The sequence below is a fragment of the Tiliqua scincoides genome, chromosome 2, assembly GCF_035046505.1.
Source record: "Tiliqua scincoides isolate rTilSci1 chromosome 2, rTilSci1.hap2, whole genome shotgun sequence".
NCBI classification, from domain to species: Eukaryota; Metazoa; Chordata; class Lepidosauria; order Squamata; family Scincidae; genus Tiliqua; species Tiliqua scincoides.
The window spans coordinates 262,835,864-262,856,658 of record NC_089822.1 but is presented as its reverse complement, the minus strand read 5'-3'; the positions used below and the strand labels follow the sequence as shown (position 1 = coordinate 262,856,658).

General features: G+C 47.2%; 1 protein-coding gene and 1 pseudogene across 2 annotated transcripts; one reads left to right on the top strand and one right to left on the bottom strand.

The window, feature by feature from the left end:
• Positions 1-5,736: 5,736 nt before the first annotated feature.
• On the top strand, positions 5,737-20,593 carry LOC136640329 (tigger transposable element-derived protein 1-like). 2 transcript variants are annotated; one of them, XM_066615374.1, is made up of 5 exons: positions 5,737-8,141; positions 13,481-13,607; positions 16,349-16,803; positions 17,055-17,172; positions 19,352-20,593. In XM_066615374.1, exons 1-5 carry the CDS (start codon positions 6,288-6,290, stop codon positions 19,813-19,815), a joined length of 3,018 nt encoding a protein of 1,005 aa, XP_066471471.1. In that variant the 5' UTR covers positions 5,737-6,287; the 3' UTR covers positions 19,816-20,593. The 2 variants fall into 2 exon arrangements, with proteins under 2 accessions (XP_066471471.1, XP_066471472.1); XM_066615375.1 differs by having other exon boundaries at positions 16,349-16,426; positions 19,352-19,439.
• Positions 17,545-17,661, bottom strand: LOC136643217 (5S ribosomal RNA; annotated as a pseudogene).
• Positions 20,594-20,795: the final 202 nt, after the last annotated feature.

Here is a 20,795-nt window from a genome sequence, read left to right as displayed (position 1 = left end):
AGTGGTTGAAAATCACTGGGCCTGAGTATCAACGCTCTAGACCACTGCTCTCCTTTCTAGTCTCCTTTTCCTTTTCCAATGTAGGGTGAGAGGAGATGGAGAAAACTCCTTTTCCTGTGGTTCTCAAACTGTTTAGCACTGGGACCCACGCCAGGGTGCCATTTTTTCCCAGGACATGTTGTATTTTTTAACCGCATGTCCTGAAAAAGAACTTAAATGTCCTCCTTTTCCCTGTGAGTGGCCCCTGCAAGCAGCCCATACCCTTCTTGTAATTAATAAATTATATGTAATATAGTTTTAAATTTAATAATAAGTAATATAGTGTTTAAATTAACCACATGAAACCAATATATGAGTGTTTCTAGCTTTCATTTTGTCATGAGCTATATTTTTCTTGGATGTCCTACATTTTGGGGTGCCTTATCCTCTTTTGCTGTTATGACATCTGGTCACCCTGGACCCACCTAAAAAAAGTTTCACTTTATCAGGCGTTCATGCCTCTGTGGCTATAATTGGGACAGCAGTGTCCCCCCCCGTATATAGCAAGTTGTTGAACCCTCGATGCACATAGCCTGATCTGTCCTGTCTGTTTTGCAAACCACCAAAAATTGGCGGGCCACAGAGCCACAGTTTGAGAACCGCTGCCTGTTCATGGCGTATGGTTTTTTCTCCATCCCCAGTTTAGTTTAGAGCAGCTTGCTCAGAGGCACCGTGTAGTGAAATCCTATGGGAATGGCAGCGGCATAGCTACAGGGGGTGCAAAGCACTTTGCAGGGAGCCGCACCGTGGAGTGCAAGGGGCCCCTCCCCCCCTTGGAGCCATTCTGGGCAGTGGGTGCAAAACGGAGGCGTACGTGTACGCCTCCGTTTTGCACCCACTGCCCGGAATGGCTACGAGGGGGGGGCCCTTGCACTCCGCGGTGCAGCTCCCTGCAAAACTTAGTGCTTTGCACCCCCTCTAGCTATGCCACTGTGTATTTGTGTGTGTCTGTCCATCAGTGTGTCCCCCATAGCAGAGCAGCCCCTGGCAGGCCCCCTAGTTCCAGGAGCCAGCCCTGCTCTCCCTGGGAAAAGACCCTCTTGCTCAGCCTGCTCCTGAGAAGTGTGGGGTGCCTGCTTGACCAGCAGTGGGGTGAGGGGTGCCTGCTTGCCCCCCCAGATATGTGGGGGGAGCACTTGAGGCCCCTCTCTTTGGCCCCCAAGAGGCTTGGTCAGCTTTCCCATAGATGTGGTGGGAACTGGAGCGCCCTCTGCCTGCAGGCCGCAGCGGGGCAACTCCGTCTCCTAGCAACGGAGGCTCTTTCCCAGCACAGGGGATCATAGACAGGGCAGGGGGGGGTAGAGCGGCCCAACGGATCATAGATAAGGCGGGGGATAGAGCAACCCTCACGCACGCCGGCCAAGCACATCATAGATAAGGAAGGGGGAGAGCGCCCCAGCAGATAATAGATAACGTTGGGGTAGAGTAGCCCCCTGCAACCAGCCGGAAGCGGATGCCGCTCCCTTGCAACCGGAAGCGCTGCCGTTGTTACCGGAAGTGATGCTCTAAACCCTTCTTTATGGGGCCGGGTGGAGGCAGGCTCTCTCGAGGGGTGCCGGCTGTGTTCGTGGGAGCCGGCCGCGGGCGAGAGCGGGCCCCCCCTTGCTGCCCGACCCTGGAGCCGCTGCCTGCAGCCAGGGGGCTCAGGTAAGGGGGAGGCTGGCGCACAAGCGTGCCGGGCCAGGGCCCCTGAGGGGAGCTTACTTGGGGGTGTGCAAAGCTTCCTTGGGCCCCTCGCAAGGGGTGGCGGGAGCGGTGGCGGTGGTAGGAGGATGGCGGCAGCCAGGAAGCTCTTTGGAGGCCGAGGCCTGCCCACCCCCACCCCCGGTGCAGAGGCTGGGGTCTGCCTGGCTCCCACAGTGTGGCATCAGCAGCTCTCTCCCCCCCCCCCCGGTGTGGACGCTGCGGCCTGCCTGGCTCCCCCACGCAGGGCAGTGTGGTGGCTGGGACCTCCCCCACCCCTACCCAGTGCAGAGTGGCTGCTGGGGCTTCCCCTCCCACCCACCCAGTGCAGTGTGGAGGCTGGGGCCTGCCTGGCTCCCCCCACCCAGTGCAGTGTGGAGGCTGGGGCCTGCCTGGCTCCCCCCCACCCCCAGTGTGGCATCAGCATGTGGATACAGTAATACAGAAAACCAAACTCACTCCTAAGTCCCTCTAAAATCTTTTAGATGGAGAAAATTGTGGCAGCAGGTTAGTCTCACTGTATTTTGGCTCACACTGGAACGGGGAGTGTCCTGTGTACAGCAGAACAGACTTCTACAGCAGCTGCAGCCCCATGGCTGTTCCCTGAGCTCAAAACACTCCTTCAGGGCAAGCAGGTCCACAAGCCAAAGAGCTTCTGTAGCAGGCCAGTTTCTTTCCAGATTTGACAGTGTTAAGAGGTTTCACATATGTATTCCTTGATCTGACAGTCCCCAGCAGCATCCCATGTGGGAAATGACACTGGGTGAGACTGGAAAATGAAAGATCCCAGGAAATGTCTGGGCCTGGGTAGAAGTTACCCCTTTTACCCCCCTCATGGGCCCTGACACAGTGTACTTGGGAGGAGGTAGATAAGACAAGCAGGAAAACCAGAGGAGGCTAGAAACAGGAGCACTGGAATTGCCTTTGCTGAATCAGACCAAAGGTCTCTCTAGTCCAGCTTCCTGTTCCCAACACTGACATGCCAGCTGGTCTTGAGAGGCACAGCAGCAAGGTTTGAAAGCATTCGCTGCTTTCTGTTGATTGTCTTCCCTGCAAGAGCTGAGATGCTGTTGATTAGCAACAGTGGAAGAGACTAGCAAGGGAAGTGGTGGTTTCTGCCTCACTGAGTGAGAGACTTGTTTTTGAGATGCTCTATAAAGCAGAGTTTTGCCACCAATGTATCCGCACCACCAGTGGCACTTCAGGTGGTGTCCAGGTGGTATGCAACAGACCTCTGCCGCCTGGCAGTGAGACCAGCAGTGCAAGCAGCCATAGCAGGCTTACTTGAAAAAGCCCTCCCATCTACCCTGAACCTCTTACTGGTGTTTGTTGCATTGCATCTGGCCTCCCTATCTGGAAGTAACTGGTGATGGCATCATTGCCAGTTACCCCCTATGGTACTTCCAATAGTTGGGCCATACAAACAGTTGCAGCGGAGAACAAACATTGAAAAACGTTGCTATAGAGGCATTTCCTGGTGCTAGCAGGGGGGTAGGACTAGATGGCCTTGAAGACCCAAATCTGTGATTCTATGAGATTCTGATCCGCACAGCCTCTGAACGTTCCAGCATTCTGGCCAGTAGCTGCTGATAAAGCCTATCATCTAGGACAGTGGTTTCCAAACTGTGAGCTGTGGCTCCCCAGGAAGCTGTGGAAAACCAGCCAGGGGAGCCATGAGAAACCCACCACCCTATACAATGTATAGGATTGTAATTCTAATGAGGAGCTGCACCCAATGGGCCAGTAGGTCAAGGGAGCCACCAGCCAAAAATGTTTTGGGAACTGCTGCTCTAGGAATTTGTCCCTAAACTCCTTCTAAGTGTCCAGCCATGCTAGATCAGACCCAGTCAGGTGAAGCACTTTTTTCCCTTGCAGGAGCCAGCTGGGTGCCCTAGGAAGCCCCACAAGCAGGGCAGGAAGCAACACCCTGCCTTGCCACTGCTTCCCTCGGCAACTGGTATTTAGAGGTATCCTGCCTCTGCTGCATGGATTTGTGTAATCCATTTTTTTAAACCACCTACCTCATAGTGCCTCCCTGTCTCACAGCAAACAGTCCTGTACAGGCAGCAACTAGTCCTATAAGGTGTGCCTAGCTTTGTGCCTCGCTTATTGACCTCCATTTACAAGATGTCCTATGCAGTCCTGTGCCTGTACAACCAGTCCTGTGCAGGCAGCAACTAGTCCTATAAGGTTTGCCTAGCTTTGTGCCTCGCTTGCTTATTGACCTGATGGTGATCAAGTAGTAGTAGTTGGCAACCTTCAGTCTCGAAAGACTATGGTATCGCGCTCTGAAAGGTGGTTCTGGAACAGAGTCTAGTGTGGCTGGAAAGGCCAATCCGGGAGTGACAATCCCTTCCACACTGGGAGCAAGTGCAGTCTGTCCCTGGCCTGTCTCCCTGGCTATGGGCCTTCCTTCTTTGCATCTTAGCCTCAGACTGTTGGCCAAGTGTCTCTTCAAACTGGGAAAGGCCATGTTGCACAGCCTGCCTCCAAGCAGGCCGCTCAGAGGCCAGGGTTTCCCACTTGTTGAGGTCCGCTCCTAAGGCCTTCAGATCCCTCTTGCAGATGTCCTTGTATCAAAGCACTACAAAGAAACTCTTAATAAGGCAATCTGGTCTCCATAACCTGCAGCAGAGTGTCTGTTTACACAACAAAGGCACTAGATTGGGCTGAATATTCACTTAACAACTAACTGCATAACAATGGGAATCATATGTCTTTTCTGAGCAAAAGCAGGACAGAAGAAACTGTTAACCCCTTGCCTATCCTGTTACTAAGCTAGTTTCTCCCCCCTCTCACATAATTTGTTTTTTCTTTAAAAATAAAAGGACAACATTCAATCTACTTCCTGTATAAGCCTGTCTCACAGATTGTTTGGCCATGGGAATTCTATGCAGAGTTAGTGATGGTGCTGTCTGCTCATAAGAGGAAAACATTGGAGGAAAAATCCATTATGGGTTACAAGCCATGATGTGTATGTTCAACCTCCTAGTTTTAGAAATGGGCTATGTCAGAATGCCAGATGCAAGGGAGGGCACCAGGATGAGGTCTCTTGTTATCTGGTGTACTCCCTGGGGCATTTGGTGGGCCACTGTGAGATACAGGAAGCTGGACTAGATGGGCCTATGGCCTGATCCAGCAGGGCTGTTCTTATGTTCTTAAGAGAGTGGATTTGCTGACACTGATGCTGTTTCTGTATTTGTAAATAAAAAAACTATTATAGGGTGACCCAAAGTCTTTAAAGGAAACGAAGCCTATAACTTCTCATCATTCAGGGAAGTGGTGCAGTCTTAACTATAGTGTCAGGAGTACGGTGCTATTTCTTGGAGAGAAACTGCACTGACAAATGAACCGAAAAGAGAGCAGGAATGCACTGAGCAGAAATTCCAATAATTAATAATTACAATTAATACCTTATTAATCCCCATCTCCCATTTACTACCTCTAAAGTTGGCTTACAACATGTTAAAAACTACAATGCGGTAATAAAGTTCATAGGCCAGTGCAGTGTTATAAGCCCCCTCTGGCCTGGGCATTAATAGTCTTTCTTCCCCTCATGGCACGCATATTTCAAGCAATCCCTAGGGGTAGGAGCTGTACTAATAGTCTCTTCAAGCAGTGCTGGTCTCTAGAGTAGTCGGTATTGTAAGTTCCCACCAATCTGGGCACTTTGACTCTTGCAGCACTTGGATCTCAAGTAGTCCCTGGCAAGGTGGTGAAGGAGCTGCCCTAACATTCTCCTCAGCCTGTTGTGGTTCCTATAGGAGCCAGTGTTATAAGCTCCCTCTGACCTGGACACTTATTTGAATTTCTTTCCCTCAAGGCATGAAGATATGTAGCTGCATCTGAGAAGATGGGGGAGGGTCCTCAGGCTATTAGGATCTCTATAGGAACCCATGTTATAAGCTCTCTTTGGCATAGTGCATCTCTCTCATGGCATATAGCTTAGGAATTACGCATTAGATTTGTCCTAATTTGTGGCATTCTCTCTTTTTTTTTTCCTTCCAGGGTAGAAATCTTTTGCTATCCCAAAGAGTAAAGAGCTCCTGAAGTACGGGCACAGCTCTGCAGCAGAGTGTGGATATGGATGAGCAAAACTTGCCAGGGCCTTTTCCTACTGTATGCTTTGCTTTAGGACCGGTCAAGTTCTAGTCTGGGAAGAGTGGAGAATCTGGGAGAGAACGTGACAACTGTGGGAAGAGAACGCAGTGGACTCAGATGTACAGCGCCAGCACACCAGGAAATTCCCCTATCAAGAAGTCAGTGGGCCCCTACTCTGAGATCTGTGCCAACAGTGGCTGGAGCCAGAGAAGCACACAAAGGAGATGATCCTGGAGCAGTTCTGACCATCTTGCCTCAGGAAATGGGGTTTTGGGTCCCATAATAGAACTGAAAAATTCCTATCGCCTAGTGACATCATAGCTGTTGTATACATTTTGTTATATTAGAGTGTATTTTTTACTTACAGTATTTAAAAAAGCAGCCTCCTACATCTCGTTTACATGTTTACCACATGTTTTGATTGCATCATTTTCTTGCTTTAATCTTGTGGTGTTTTGTTCATCATGGCCCCAATCCGTACAAAATCCACTGTCAGTAAAAGGCCACGCCGAGTTATTGACCTCGAAGCAAAGTTAAACATTATTAAGGACTATGAAGGTGGGAAATCGGTGATGGTTATTGCTCGCCAGTCGGGCATCTCCCATTCCACCATAGCTACCATCTTGAAGAACAAGGAGAAAGTGTTAGACGCCGTTAAAGGATCTGCTTTACTGAAGTCAACGAGACTAACAAAAACCCGAGAAGGGCCTATATCAGAAATGGAGAAACTTCTAATGGCCTGGATTGAAGACCAGACACAGAACTGTGTCCCTCTTAGCAACGTAATGATCACAGCCAAAGCAAAGAGTTTGTTTGCGATGTTGAAAGAAAAAGCTGGACCCGACTATGATGTTGAATTTACTGCCAGCTCTGGGTGGTTTAAGCGATTCAAGATTCGTTGTTCGTTGCATAACGTGAAAGTGAGCGGTGAGTCTGTGAATGCCGACGCCAAAGCAGCTGAAGAATTTTTGGAGACTCTCGATAAGCTGATTGTACAGGACAATTACTTCCCAGAGCAAATCTTCAATATGGATGAGACCTCTCTCTTCTGGAAACGGATGCCTGAAAGGACTTTCATCCACAGGGAGGCCAAAGCAATGCTGGGTTTCAAAGCCTTTGAGGACAGGATAACAGTCTTGCTTGGGAGCAATGTTGTAGGCTACAAATTGAAACCCTTTGTGATCTGGCACAATGAGAACCCCAGGGCCTTCAAGCACATCAATAAGCATACCCTGCCAGTGTACTACAGGAGCAATAGGAAGTCATGTATGACCCAGATCCTCTTCCAAGACGCCCTCCTGAATTGCTACGCCAGCGAAATGGAGAAATACTGTTCGGAGAATAACATCCCTTTCAAGATTTTGCTTCTCGTCGATAATGCTCTTGGACATCTTCCTTTTATTGGCGATCTTCATCCTAATATCAAAGTGGTGTTTTTCCCTCCAAACATCTCCTCACTGATCCAGCCAATGGATCAAGGAGTTATAGCAGCTTTTAAGGCCTACTACCTGAGGAGGTTCTTTGCCCAGGCTATTGCTGCAACGGAGGAAGACGCTGAGAAGACACTGCTGCGATTCTGGAAGGATTACAACATCTATGACTGTGTCAAGAACCTTGCTTGGGCTTGGGGTGATGTCACCCAGGAGTGTATGAATGGCATCTGGAAGAAGACACTGAAGAGGTTCGTCCGTAACTTCAGAGGATTTGCCAAGGATGAGGAGGTTGCAAAAATCAACCAAGCTGTGGCTGAGATGGCAAACAACTTCCACCTGGGTGTGGATGAGGGTGACATTAAGGAGCTCCTAGAGGTGGTTCCTGAGGAACTGACCTACAAGGACTTATTGGAACTGGAACAGGAGAGCATCGCTACTGAAGAGGCAAGCGGCAAGGAAACATCAGAAGAAGAAGCTCACGAAGAAGAGGAACCCCCAAGAAAATTCACAGTGACGGGTTTAGCAGAAGCTTTTGCAGACCTCAACAAGCTACTCAAAAAGTTTGAAAACATGGACCCCAACACCGAAAGGTTTTCATCAATAGAGAGGAACGTTCATGGTGCATTATCTGCTTACAGGCAAATCTATGACGAGAAAAAGAAAGAAGCCAAGCAAAGCACCACAGGCATATTTCTGGGAAGCGTTATGTCACCTCAAGAGCCTCAGGAAGGTCCTTCAGGAGGCTTTCCAGACAGCATCGTTCTCATAGGAGATGATGGCTCCATGCGTGTTCTTGCCCCTGAAGACCTTCCAGTGAGACAAGACATGCAGGTGGAAGATGGTGATATTGCTGATCTTGACCTTCCAGTGGGAAAAGAAGTCCAGGTAGAAGACGGTGATCGTGATGATCCTGACCCTGTTTAGGCTTAGGCTAATGTGTGTGTTTTTTATTTTAACGAGAACTGTAAAAAGTTTAAAAAAAAAATTAAAATGCAAATACCATTGAGTTACAATTGCATGAGGTGTTCAGTACTGTACTGTAACATGCTATACAGGTTTGTAGCCTAGGAGCAACAGTATCATAGAAATGTAGAGTTGGAAGTAACTAAAAGGTCATCTAGTCCAACCCCCTGCCTGTAGCAGGAAATCCTCCTAGATCATCTCCAGCAGCAGTATCGAGCCTCTACTTGAAGATTTCCTGTGAGGGAGAATCCACCCACTCCTTTGGCTGTCTGTTCCACTGCCAAACTGCCTTTACTGTCAGGAATTTTTTCCTGGTATCCAGTTGGAATCTCTTCTCTTGTAGTTTGTACCCGTTGAATCTAGTTCTACTTTCAGAGGCAGTTGAGAACAAATTTGAGCCTTTTTCCATATGACAGCCCTTCAGGTATTTGAAGAGCGCTATCATATCCCCTCTCAGTCTTCTCTTCTTCAGGCTGAGCATATCAAATTATTTCGAGCTTTCTTTGTAGGGCTTGTTCTCCAGTCCTCTGATCATCCTTGTTGCTGTCCTCTGAACCCACTCCAGTTTGGCTGCATCTTTCTTGAAATGAGGTACACAGAATTGGACACAGTACTGCAGGTGAGGTCTGACCAATGCAGAATAAAGTGGAACCACTAATTAGTGGAAATACATTTCTACTAATGCAGGCTAAAATTGTGTTAACCTTCTTGCAGCTGGATCACACTGGTTTTTCATGTTCATCTTGTCATGTACTGCAACTTCAAGATCCCTCTCACATGTTGTGCTTTCAAGCCAGGGATCGCCCATTCTGTGTCTCTAGTTATTTTTGCCTAAGTGCAGAACATTGCATGCATCCCTATTGAACTTCATCTTATTCGTTTTAACCCAGTATTCCATTTTGTCTAGGTCTTCCTGAAGGCTTCTACTGTCTTCTATTCTGTTTGCTACTCCTCCCAGCTTGGTGTCATTTGCAAATTTGGTGAGGCCCCCCCTGTATCCCTTCACCCTAGTCATTGATGAAGATGTTAAAGAGAGCCAGGCCCAAGACAGAGCCCTGGGGCAGCCCGCTTGAAACCATCTTCCAGGTTGACGTGAAGCCATTGACCAACACCCTTTGTATATAGCTGTCTAACCAGTTGTGAATCCACCTATTGATTGTAGCGTCTAGCCCATATTTTTACCAACTTGCTGATTAGGCTGTCAGTGTGGAGTCTTGTCAAATGCTTTACTGGTCAAGATAGATTACATCCACAGCATTCCTATCCTCTAGTAAGCTAGTAAAGGATATGAGATTTGGCAAGATTTATTTTTGACAAAACCATGCTGAGTTCTATTGCTCCCCGAGTTGCCTAGATGTGTACAGACTGTGTTTTATCATTTGTTCTAATATCTTCCCTGGTACTGAAGTCAGACTGACAGGTCTGTAATTTCCTGGGTCTTTCCCCCCTTTTTAAAGATTGGGACCACATCGCTCGCTTCCAGTCCAGCGGCACCTCCCCCATCCTCCAGAGGCTCTGCGAGTTCCTTTAGTATCCTAGGATGTAGTTCATCCAGTCCAAACGACTTGAATTCATTTAGGCCAGATAAGTGATTTCTAACTAGTTTCCTGTCAGTCCTAATCTGCAGACCTGTGTAGTCCAGGTGGGGATGAAAGCATAATCACCCATCAGCCAAGGATCCAGTGTTCACATTTGCACAATCCTCTTTCCGAGAGAAAACATGTAGTAAGAATTGAGCTGCTCTGCCTTTTGTCCCCGTACACCAATTGGCCATCCTTATCAAGGAGCAATCCCACCCTCTCATTTCTCTTCCTTTTCCTTTGGGCATACCTTAAAAAACAACAACAACATCTTTTTGTTCTTGACATCCCTGGCTGGCCTCAGCTCATACTGAGCTTGTACTCCTTCCTGGCGATAAGTCCCATCTTCCATTTCCTACATGTTTTTTTTAATCTTCACCTTGCCACTAGGATGCATGTACAGCCATCCTGGTTTTTTGAGGTGTCTTTAGCATTTCTTAGGAATTTCTGACTGTGCCTATAGAAGCTGCTTTTTAAGGAGCTCCCACCCATCTTGGGCCCCTTTTCCCATAAGTTCATCAACCGATGGGATCCTATTATTTCTCTGAACTTATTAAAGTCAGCCTTCCTGATATCCTGAAGTATAGGTTTAACTGCGTATTTCTTTTGCTTCTCATAAGATTGAGAATTGCAGCAGTTCAAGATCACTTTCCCCTAAGGTTCCTACTACTCTGACCTCATCAACCAATTCCTCCTTATTAGTTAAGATCAGGTCAAGGATGGCCCCTCCCCTCGTTCCTTCTCCTACTTTCTAGAAGATGGTTATCTTCCAGGCACAACAGGAATTTATTGGCGCTCCCATGCTTGACCAAATTATTCTCCCAACAGATATCCAGATAGTTAAAGTCCCCAATACAACTACCTCATGTTTCCTTGCAATATCTGCCTGTTTCAAGAAAGTATCATCCACCTCCTCCCATTGGCCTGGCGGTCTATAGTAGATGCCCACAATGTTGAGTTTGTTTTTTCCCCTCAACGTTCACACAGATCCTCTCCGTGGGGCTACCTGAACCATTTTGGGGGATTTCTGAGCAGTTGTATAAATTTTTGACCTAATGTTACCTCCCTTTTTTCCTGAACAACTGATAGCCTTCCATTTGCGCATTCCATTCATGAAGGTCATCCCACTAGGTTTTGGTTATTCCTAAAGTCAAATTTACCTTCACTTGCTTGAAGTTCAAGCTCATCCTGTTTATTTCCATTATTCCGTGCGTTCATATATATGCAACGCAAGCCCTGGAGGTTATGACCCAATGTCCCTTCCCCTTTAGTTAGGCTGGGCTTCTCCAAATATTCCCTAGTTACGGCGGTGTCCCAAGGGTTCCCATCTGGAGCACTTACCTGTGAAATAAGCTTCTGGTTGACGTCTCCAACCCCCTCCTCCTTCAGTTTAAAGCCCTCCTGATTAGGTTCACCAAGCTGCCATTGAAAACATTCTTCCCCCTCCTCGTGAGGTGCAGTCTGTCTCGAGCCAGCAGCCCTTCATCCAGGAAGCACAGTTCATGGTCTCAGAAGCCAAATCCTCCTGATGACACCATCGACGTAGCCAGTTCACCTGGAGTATTCTCTCCCTCTGAAGTCCTCTGCCTGTTACTGGGAGAACAGATGCCACTTGTGCCCCAGATCTTTCACACCCTCCTGCTCAGAGCCTCATAGTCTGAAATGATCAGCTCATAGCTGCGCCCAGCAGTATCATTTGTTCCTACGTGGATGAGCAAGAAGGGATAGCGATCCATGTTTGACCAGCTTTGGCAATCTCTCCGTTGCATCCTGGATCCTGCCACCAGGGAGACAGCACTTCTCACAAACAAGCAGGTCAGGTTGGCACACAGCAGCTTCGACACCCTTTTCACCGGGATTGCCCAACAACCACCACCTTCCTCCGTCTCTTCTCAGGTTGAGATTCCCCCACATTTTCTGGTTCTGCCAGCTGTTGGGGTCTGCAAGGGGGGAGGGGGTCTTCAGAAGTGCTAGCATCTGAGAGAGACTGGAATTGGTTGTGTAGGTCTAGCAGTTCAGCATGACTTCTGACAGTCACTTGCTTCCATGCAGAGTCTTCCCCTGTGGAGGTCTCATCGTTCTTATGAGGTATTCAGTACTTTACTGTAACCTGCTGTACAGGGTTGTAGCCTAGGAGCAAGAGGCTAAACCATATTGTGTACATACAGTATTGTACACAGTAAGTACTACTGAAGGGCAGTTTGTACCACAAGATAGTGCTGTGCACTTAAGAAAGTTTGCACAACAATGAAATTGGGGTCCAACACATACCTACATAGTTACATAGGAACATGAATGTCTCTGAGATTGCCCTTTGCTTTTCTTTGTCCTGATGGCGCATGCTTTGATGGCATGCTGAATCAGGAGGACGCTTGGTGGTTCTGGGGCAGCTCCAGCTTGCTCTCCAATCCTGAAGTTGCAAGGCCAGAATTCAGTGGCCAGATTATGCAGGTTCAGTTTCTCACAGTTTGAGAGAAGCCCCTGTCTAGAAATTTACTGCTTGTCAGTGCAAGCAATACTGAGTTAACCTGAGCAGTGGCCCATTTTTAACATGTGTATAATATATATTTTAAAACGCACCATTGGCCAGGTTAAAATCTTCCAACTGCCTCTTGCTCCATTTGTGTAGCTGCATCGGTGGTGAGAGGATGTCTGTAGGATTGCCCTTTGAATCAATTTTGATACAATTCATGCAGAATAACCGCAATAATTAAGAATACTTATCTATTCCTTTTCAGCGAAAGGTAGTTCACAAAGTGATTGACATATCCAAGAATCAAAAAGGCTTACAATCTGAAAAAGATTCAAAAGAAACAGCAACAGCCACTCAGAAGACGTGAAGGTGGACCCCTTGCTCTTCCCCTGCCAAATATAAGAGGACATCCCTTATCAAGCTCCTTTGTTTGCAATATAACTCCCAGGGCTGGCCTTAGGAGCTATTCAGCCCAATTGGAAACCTTTTTTGCAGGGCCGCAGATTCACAGCCAAGGTCTGTAGAATCTTGGAGATAAACAACTGACTTCTTAAGAATTCAGAAGAAAATTTTAACTGGTTGCTGTTCTCTATAAAGACCTGCAATGCGGTATTGTGTGTCTTAGGCAAGACTAGATTATCCTAGCACAGCTCCCAGATGTGCAGCTGAATTGGGAGCAATTGGTCCAGTTGGCTTAAACCTGGCCCTGATACTTCCTATAAGTTTAATACAGTAAATGCTACTATGCTATGCAGCATTTATTACACAGGCCTGCAATTTGGGGTCAGAAAAACCTTTTTCAAAATTATGTATTGCAGTTTTATATGAATTTAGGGCTCTGATTCAAAAAAATAGTATCGGTTTTGGGCATACTGCATAACCTCTTTACTGAATGGTTCAAGCAGATCTCTTGTAAGGGTAGCCATGGCTTAGGCTCCCTCATGAGGAAGCTACTTGAACCATTCACTAACAAGACTATACCATATCTACAAAACTAGATGTGATAGGGCAAAACTGATGCCATTTTTTGAATCAGTGCCCCGAATATACCCAGCAGTAGATTCTAACCTTTTACACACCAAAATGTTGTGTTGGGCTTCGTTATTTTTAACAGTTTTCTAAGGGACCTTACAAACAAGTGTCATGTAACAAGGAAAAAAATTCAGGAAAATGAATCCTACAATTGAATCAGAGTGTTCTCTTAACAGGAGCCTGTGACGTTTGCAGACGTGGCTGTGTATTTCACAGAGGAGGAGTGGGCGTTGCTGGATCCAGACCAGAGAGCTCTCTACAGAGATGTCATGACAGAGAATTTTGAGACTGTGGCCTCTCTAAGTAAGAATCTCTTTCCTGTGTGGAATAGCTTCTTTAAAGACCTGGATTCCTTACTGCTTTTATTTTTTTAATCATTGCACTGAAAGGATACTGAAGGGAGGTGGGTAGATTAGCCTTTCATTGTCAGCTTGCATAACAGCTAGAGCAGACATTAACTTTACAATCTGCAGTTTAAACTTTCTAATGCTTGGTGTCTTTTTATGAGATAAAAGATAAAGCTAGATCTAGGTATATAATCACTTTCAACTAAGCTGATGTGAAAATTCAACTTTACAAACAAAATAAGGTTTCAGAAAGCCAGCTCTATCATGCATTCTAGAATTAATTTCTGAACTTTGGCTTTAATCGTTGATGGATCAAGAATTAAACTGCCTTCTTTCTAGATCTTCCTGATCTGAGTGTCTTGAACAACTCTTGTTGCACATTTCTGAGTAGTGCAGAGTTCCCCAGTTTGAGGAAGGGATGTGGAAGAGTCTCTTTCACGTTGTTCTAACAATCAAATGTGTATCAAATCTCAGCATTTTAGATCACAGGGAAGTACCCCAGCAATTTTGATATCCCCTGTAATCCATGGGTCCTAAGCACACATGTTCATATATGAATACATAAACTATGGTATAAATTAAGCTTGCTTTCTGCAAGCACAGATGTTGCTGCTGAAAAGGCAGCAAAATTCTTGCACATGGCATGTAGTTCTGCCCCATGTGCGGCTTGGTTTACTCCCTGCTAGATGCAGCAAACTGCTCATGAACAGTATCCTCTACACTGTATAGTCTACAACAACCAACAGTTCAAATGGAAGACTGCTGTTCTGTTGCTGCTTTTAATTTGGAGCCCAAAAATCTGGAGAGAAATTCAGATGGGGAGAAGTCTTCAAGCATCCCTATATTTTGTATATGGGACAGACCCTGGAGTACAAAGAGGGATACCAGAAGTGGCCCTGAGACCACATGTCTGACTCTCAACATGGCAGGTTCTCTTGATGTCTCTGTTGGAGCAAGTTCATGTAAACAAAGGAGGTAAAAGTATTCCTGAGCTATCCCACTGGCAGGGGTGACATGACTAAATTATTTCCCCTGTACAAAATGCCCTGCAAAGTAGAAAATGATCATGTTGGCAATTCTGACTTGGCCTTCTCCCTGCTCTACCAGTTTTGTATGTGCAGGGATTGGTGTTTTTTTTTCAAAAGGGAGCATTTATTTGTGCACTTCACCCATATTCCAGAGTGGTACAATCCTGGCACAGGCTATCCATTATGTCTGCTGTTCTGTGAGAACTGGACCTCCAGAGCAGGTTAGCTCATGAACATAAGAACAGCCCCACTGGATCAGGCCATAGGCCCATCTAGTCCAGCTTCCTGTATCTCACAGCGGCCCACCAAATGCCCCAGGGAGCACACCAGATAACAAGAGACCTCATCCTGGTGCCCTCCCTTGCATCTGGCACTCTGATACATAGCCCATTTCTAAAATGAGGAGGTTGCACATACATGTCCTGGCTTGTAACCCGTAATGGATTTTTCCTCCAGAAATGTATCCAATCCCCTTTTAAAGGCATCCAGGCCAGATGCCATCACCACATCCTGTGGCAAGGAGTTCCACAGATCGACCACAAGCTGAGTAAAGAAATATTTTCTTTTGTCTGTCCTAACCCGCCCAACACTCAATTTTAGTGGATGTCCCCTGGTTCTGGTATTATGTGAGAGTGTAAAGAGCATCTCCCTATCCACTCTGTCCATCCCCTGCATAATTTTGTATGTCTCAATCATGTCCCCCCTCAAGCGTCTCTTTTCTAGGCTGAAGAGGCCCAAATGCTGTAGCATTTCCTCATAAGGAAGGTGCCCCAGCCCCGTAATCATCTTAGTCGCTCTCTTTTGCACCTTTTCCATTTCCACTATGTCTTTTTTGAGATGCGGCGACCAGAACTGGACACAATACTCCAGGTGTGGCCTTACCATCGATTTGTACAACGGCATTATAATATTAGCCGTTTTGTTCTCAATACCTTTTCTAATGATCCAAAGCATAGAATTGGCCTTCTTTACTGCCACCGCATATTGAGTCAACACCTTCATCGACCTGTCCACCACCACCCCAAGATCTCTCTCCTGATCTGTCACAGACAGTTCAGAACCCATCAGCCTATATGTGAAGTTTTGATTTTTTGCCCCAATGTGCATGACCTTACAGTTACTGACATTGAAGCGCATCTGCCATTTTGCTGCCCATTCTGCCAGTCTGGAGAGATCCTTCTGGAGCTCCTCACAATCACTTCTGGTCTTCACCACTCAGAAGAGTTTGGTGTCATCTGCAAACTTTGCCACCTCACTGCTCAACCCTGTCTCCAGGTCATTTATGAAGAGGTTGAAGACCACTGGTCCCAGGACAGATCCTTGAGGCACACCGCTTTTCACTTCTCTCCACTGTGAAAATTGCCCATTGACACCCACTGTCTGTTTCCTGGTCTTCAACCAGTTCTCAATCCATGAGAGGACCTGTCCTCTAATTCCCTGACTGTGGAGCTTTTTCAGTAGCCTTTGGTGAGGGACCGTGTCGAACGCCTTCTGAAAGTCCAGGTATATAATGTCTACGGGTTCTCCCGCATCCACATACCTGTTGACCTTTTCAAAGAATTCTATAAGGTTTGTGAGGCAAGACTTACATGTTTCTTAATAGGGTTACGATTGGTTGATATTGCTATTCAAAGCAGTGGTGTCTTTTGTGTTTTTTTTTTCTTTCTAGTCCAGGAGCTGCTGTCAGGACTAAGTACGGAGGAACAGGACCCAGCAGCTTGCAATTCCAAGGAGAGGATAGCAAGAGGTAGAGAAGACCCTCCTCTTGTCCAAGTTGGGACCGACAAGAAGTTACTGACCGAAGTGGCTCAGCAAAATCCAGCTGTTAAATTAGAGCAGGAGTGGGAAGATCAGTTTCTGAACTACCTGAAGACCATGGAGTCTTCTCACTCAGGATGGACAAGTCCTCAGCCTTCATTGGAATGTAATCAGAGAGAATCCTTGGCCTCTTTGAATGGAGTAGCTAATGTCAGCCAGTGGCCTAGTGATGAGCGTGTGACCCAAACCTTACCAGGCCTCAGTGGCGAAGTCCACAAAAGCCTGAATTATTCTGTGGAAGTGCAGGAAAAGATTCTGGATGGGCACAGCACTGGCAAGAAGAAACGAAAGAGAAAGGCTGCAGATGTGAGATAATCTAAGTTTTTAACTTGCCCTAAAAGACCGTGAACCTTCTCTATGGGCCATTTGGCAATGCTGATTTCAGCTACTGCCTGTGTTTGCAGTATAATATGAGGGTAGGCAGGAAGTCCAACCCCCTAATCCTGGTTCTTTGATTGCTGATTATTTGGAAGGCATTTGGAAGGGGTTGGCTGAGAGCAGGCCTTTCAGATCCTACTGTAGTTGTGCCCTGAACTGAACTCCCACTTATGTTCTAGATGCGAAGGCATTTGGGAACCATGACCCTGAACTCCCCCACGTCCGCTTGGAAGCCATCTGGCACCGTCAAGATGCAGCTCTCCATGAAGATCCAGCAGGAGAATGATGGGCTGCTGGGTAAGTGTCATATAGTCATGAATCCAAGAAACGGCAAACTTACAAAGCTGTCTTCCATGGAGTCAGCTGCTTGGCCCGTTTAGCTTAGCTTATCTGCTCTCGGCAGCTCTGCAAGGTTTTCGCTGGGGTCTTTTTCCAGCCCTGCCTAGAAATGCCAGGAAGGCCCATAGCCAGGGAGACAGACCAGGGACAGACTGCACTTGCTCCCGGTGTGGAAGGGATTGTCACTCCCGAATCGGCCTTTTCAGCCACACTAGACGCTGTGCCAGAACCACCTTTCAGAGCGCGATACCAGAGTCTTTCGAGACTGAAGGTTGCCAATACAATACAATGGTTGGTTGGCAGCCTTCAGTCTCAAAAGACTATGGCATAAGCCTACAGCACCCGGTATTCCCAGGCGGTCTCCCATCCAAGTACTAACCAGGCCTGACCCTGCTTAGCTTCCGAGATCAGACAAGATCGGGCATGTGCAGGGTAACAGTTGCTGTCTCGCCCTGGGATTTTCTGCATGCAAACCAGGTGCTCTGCTGCTGAACCTTGGCCAACCACCCCTATACAATACACAAACAGCCCAGTCCTGTGGCTTTCCTCACCATAGTGTGCGGCTGCACTGAAACGGGCTGTGCTGCATGATATGTTGGGAAAGGGATGAATCCAGGAAGCCTGGGATGGGAAAGGGAAGTTATTCTCCCTTGGTTGGCAACCTTCAGTCTTGAAAGACTATGGTATAAGCCGACAGCACCCGGTATTCCAAGGCAGTCTCCCATCCAAGTACTAACCAGGCCTGACTCTGCTTAGCTTCTGAGATCAAACGAGATCCGGCATGTGCAGGGTAACAAGGAAAACTATACCCCCCCCCATAAGTCCTGCAACCACACATTATCACTTTGGACCTGTGTCAGCTCTTTAGCTGGTACAAGTCCGAGGATACAGGGAAGAGTGTGGTGGCTCACTCTGGCGAAGATAGCATCTGGCGCAAGTTGCCGATGCCAGATGCCACCACCTCGCACCTGCCTTTTTTTCACTATTGTTGGCAGTGGCGGTGATCCAGATGCGTGTGGCTCTGCATGCGTCCAGATCACCTTTCACAGCGGTCGGAAAGTGCCTTCTGCCACACTAGTTTTGATGGTGGCCCGTAGGTTAGGCCGAAAGTTTCTGGGATGGTTCCAGATCCTTTTCTGTGCAAATAACTCAGGGTTTTAGAGTTTTGAGCAGTAGGCAATGTCAAATTATTTTCTGAGCTGCCACAGATCCTGATGAGAAATGGAGGGAAAAACAGGAGGGAGAGAAGGATGACCCTCAATGTGTGCTTTTTTTGAAATTTTATTTTAGTAAAATGGTCCAGTAGATACACGAATGCCGAAAACAGCTGAGGCAAAGAGAAGTAATTAAAAATGGAGAGAAAGATACAGTCATTCTAGGGCTCAGATGGAGCCATGTTACAGTGGCATTTTATTAATTGGGAAGAATGGTATGGGATCCATCTAACCCCAGGAACTGTACTTCTTCAATTTTCACAGAGGACCATGCAGATACCACCGCTTCCTAGTTTCAATACACTGCTGTCCCCATCCCCTGTGCCAACTTGACACGGCTTCTGCAGCGGCTGCTGCAGCTTCTGTTTACAGCCAGACGATTTGCTATGGCACATCATGTTTTGTGACAGCCATAAAACATGCTGCACCATCAGGTCACATGTTTCAAAGACTCAGCAGCCCCATAGGATTGGGCTGTTCTTCATCTAACTGAATATTTGTATAAACAGCATGTGCTCCTTATCCATGGATTCCACAATCTGTGGATGCTTCCCCTTGCTCAGAAGGCCTACAGGATGTGACCAGAAGCCACTTCTGGTTCACGTGCAACTTCCAGTATCTTCTGAGGGGTGGGGAGGCCCATGAAGTGGACCATGGGCTGGCGCCGGGATCCTGCCCCCCTCCTCGGACTCAAACTTCCATGGATTTTGGTATCTACGGAGGGGGAGGGTCCTTGAATGAATCCCACTGATACCGATGGCCCCATGTTTATAGATATGCAAAGGAGCGAGTCTATTCATGGCAACCTCTTCAGCACTTGCAGTTGGGAGGTTGGATCCTGCTTTGTACTCTACCCTCCCCCTGCTCCTAGCTCTGGGTGGGGCACATGCAGTACAATCCATGTCATGAACTCTCTTTTTCAGGGAACAATAACCAAGTGCTGGAGTCCGAGAAGACGTTTTTGCTGGAACAACCTGAGCAAATCAACTCCATTGGGATATGGCTGGAAAGAGCTGAAGGAAAACTTTTTGAGGGCCCTGAGGCGAAGGAGGTTTCTGGAATTCAGCAGGGGATGCAAAGCCCCCAGGGGAACAATCCAGGAAGTTCACACCAATTAGCCTCACTTTGTGAGGAAGTGCAGAAACTTCTGAAGCACGGAAGGAGAAAGAACCACCAAGACTGTGAAAACAGCCTCCCTGAGACTCCACCAGCAGGAGAAGGAAAGACGTACCACTGCTCATATTGTGGGGAAGATTTTGGGGACAGTTCCGACTTGCTGACCCATGAGAGAGCCCACATCCGAGAGAAAGTATATATTTGCTCACAGTGTGAGCAGCGATTCCCTCACCACTTTGAACTCTTGGCGCATAAGAGAAGCCAACATTGATACAGTTCAAAGCGCAGCAAGTGACTCCAGTCTAAACATCCTCATCTGTGCCCCAGAAAGCCCACTCTGTTGTGGCAGTGTGAGCTGAGTGCAGGGAAAGCTCCTTTTTTTAAATCATGTGTACAATATTGAATTGGGGCTAGAGGAAGTGGTCTCTCTCCTTCCTCCCCTTGGCTGTGGCAGCACTCCCAACCGAATCTGGGAAGTTACTACAGATTGATTACTCCTTTACAAACTGTTCCAAAATCTGGACATTTTTGGAGCAATGACTTTTCAAAAAATGTTTTCTTACACCTGGCTGGCATAGCGCTGCTACTCAGTACTCGCCCAGCAGAGGAAGCCCTTGGGGCTTTTCTTGGAAGCTTGGCGCAGCCCAGCAAGGAAGCTGGCAGGAATGGGGGGGGGGGCAACCTGGCCACAGTGCAATGCATTATGGGGCACAAGTCAGAGCTAAGCTGGCAGGACTTCTTCTGTTTGAGTTTTGCATGGGCTCAGTGTGACACAGCAAGCCAGCAGGGATTTTTCACACTCCTGGCCATAGCATGAAGCTTTGAGGCACTATTCAGTACACACCAGCAGCTGGCTGCGCTGTTACCCCCAAGGGGTGCAGAAGGTGAGGCAGAACAGAGTGGGCAGCCCATTGCTCCTTCTGCAGTCTGCATTTGTGAAATATTTTCTGAAGAGTGAATACACTTGGGGTCCCATCCTCAAGTTATCTTATATTTTTTGCAAATATTCCAAAAGCCAAACCAGAGTGTTAATGGAGAAAGGCCCAAGTGAGTGGGGAGGATGTTTAATGGGGGGGGGGGGAGGAAATCTTCATTGGCACTCAGGTGATTCTGCACATCAGAAAATATAATTGAGAATGTTGTTGAAACATCAGGGAGAGCTTGTTTGTATTTATAAGCAGAAAAATGTACACTGTAGCTCAGTCTTTAAAAGCTGAATTACACAGTTAGTCTTATTAGCCCCGATGGTCT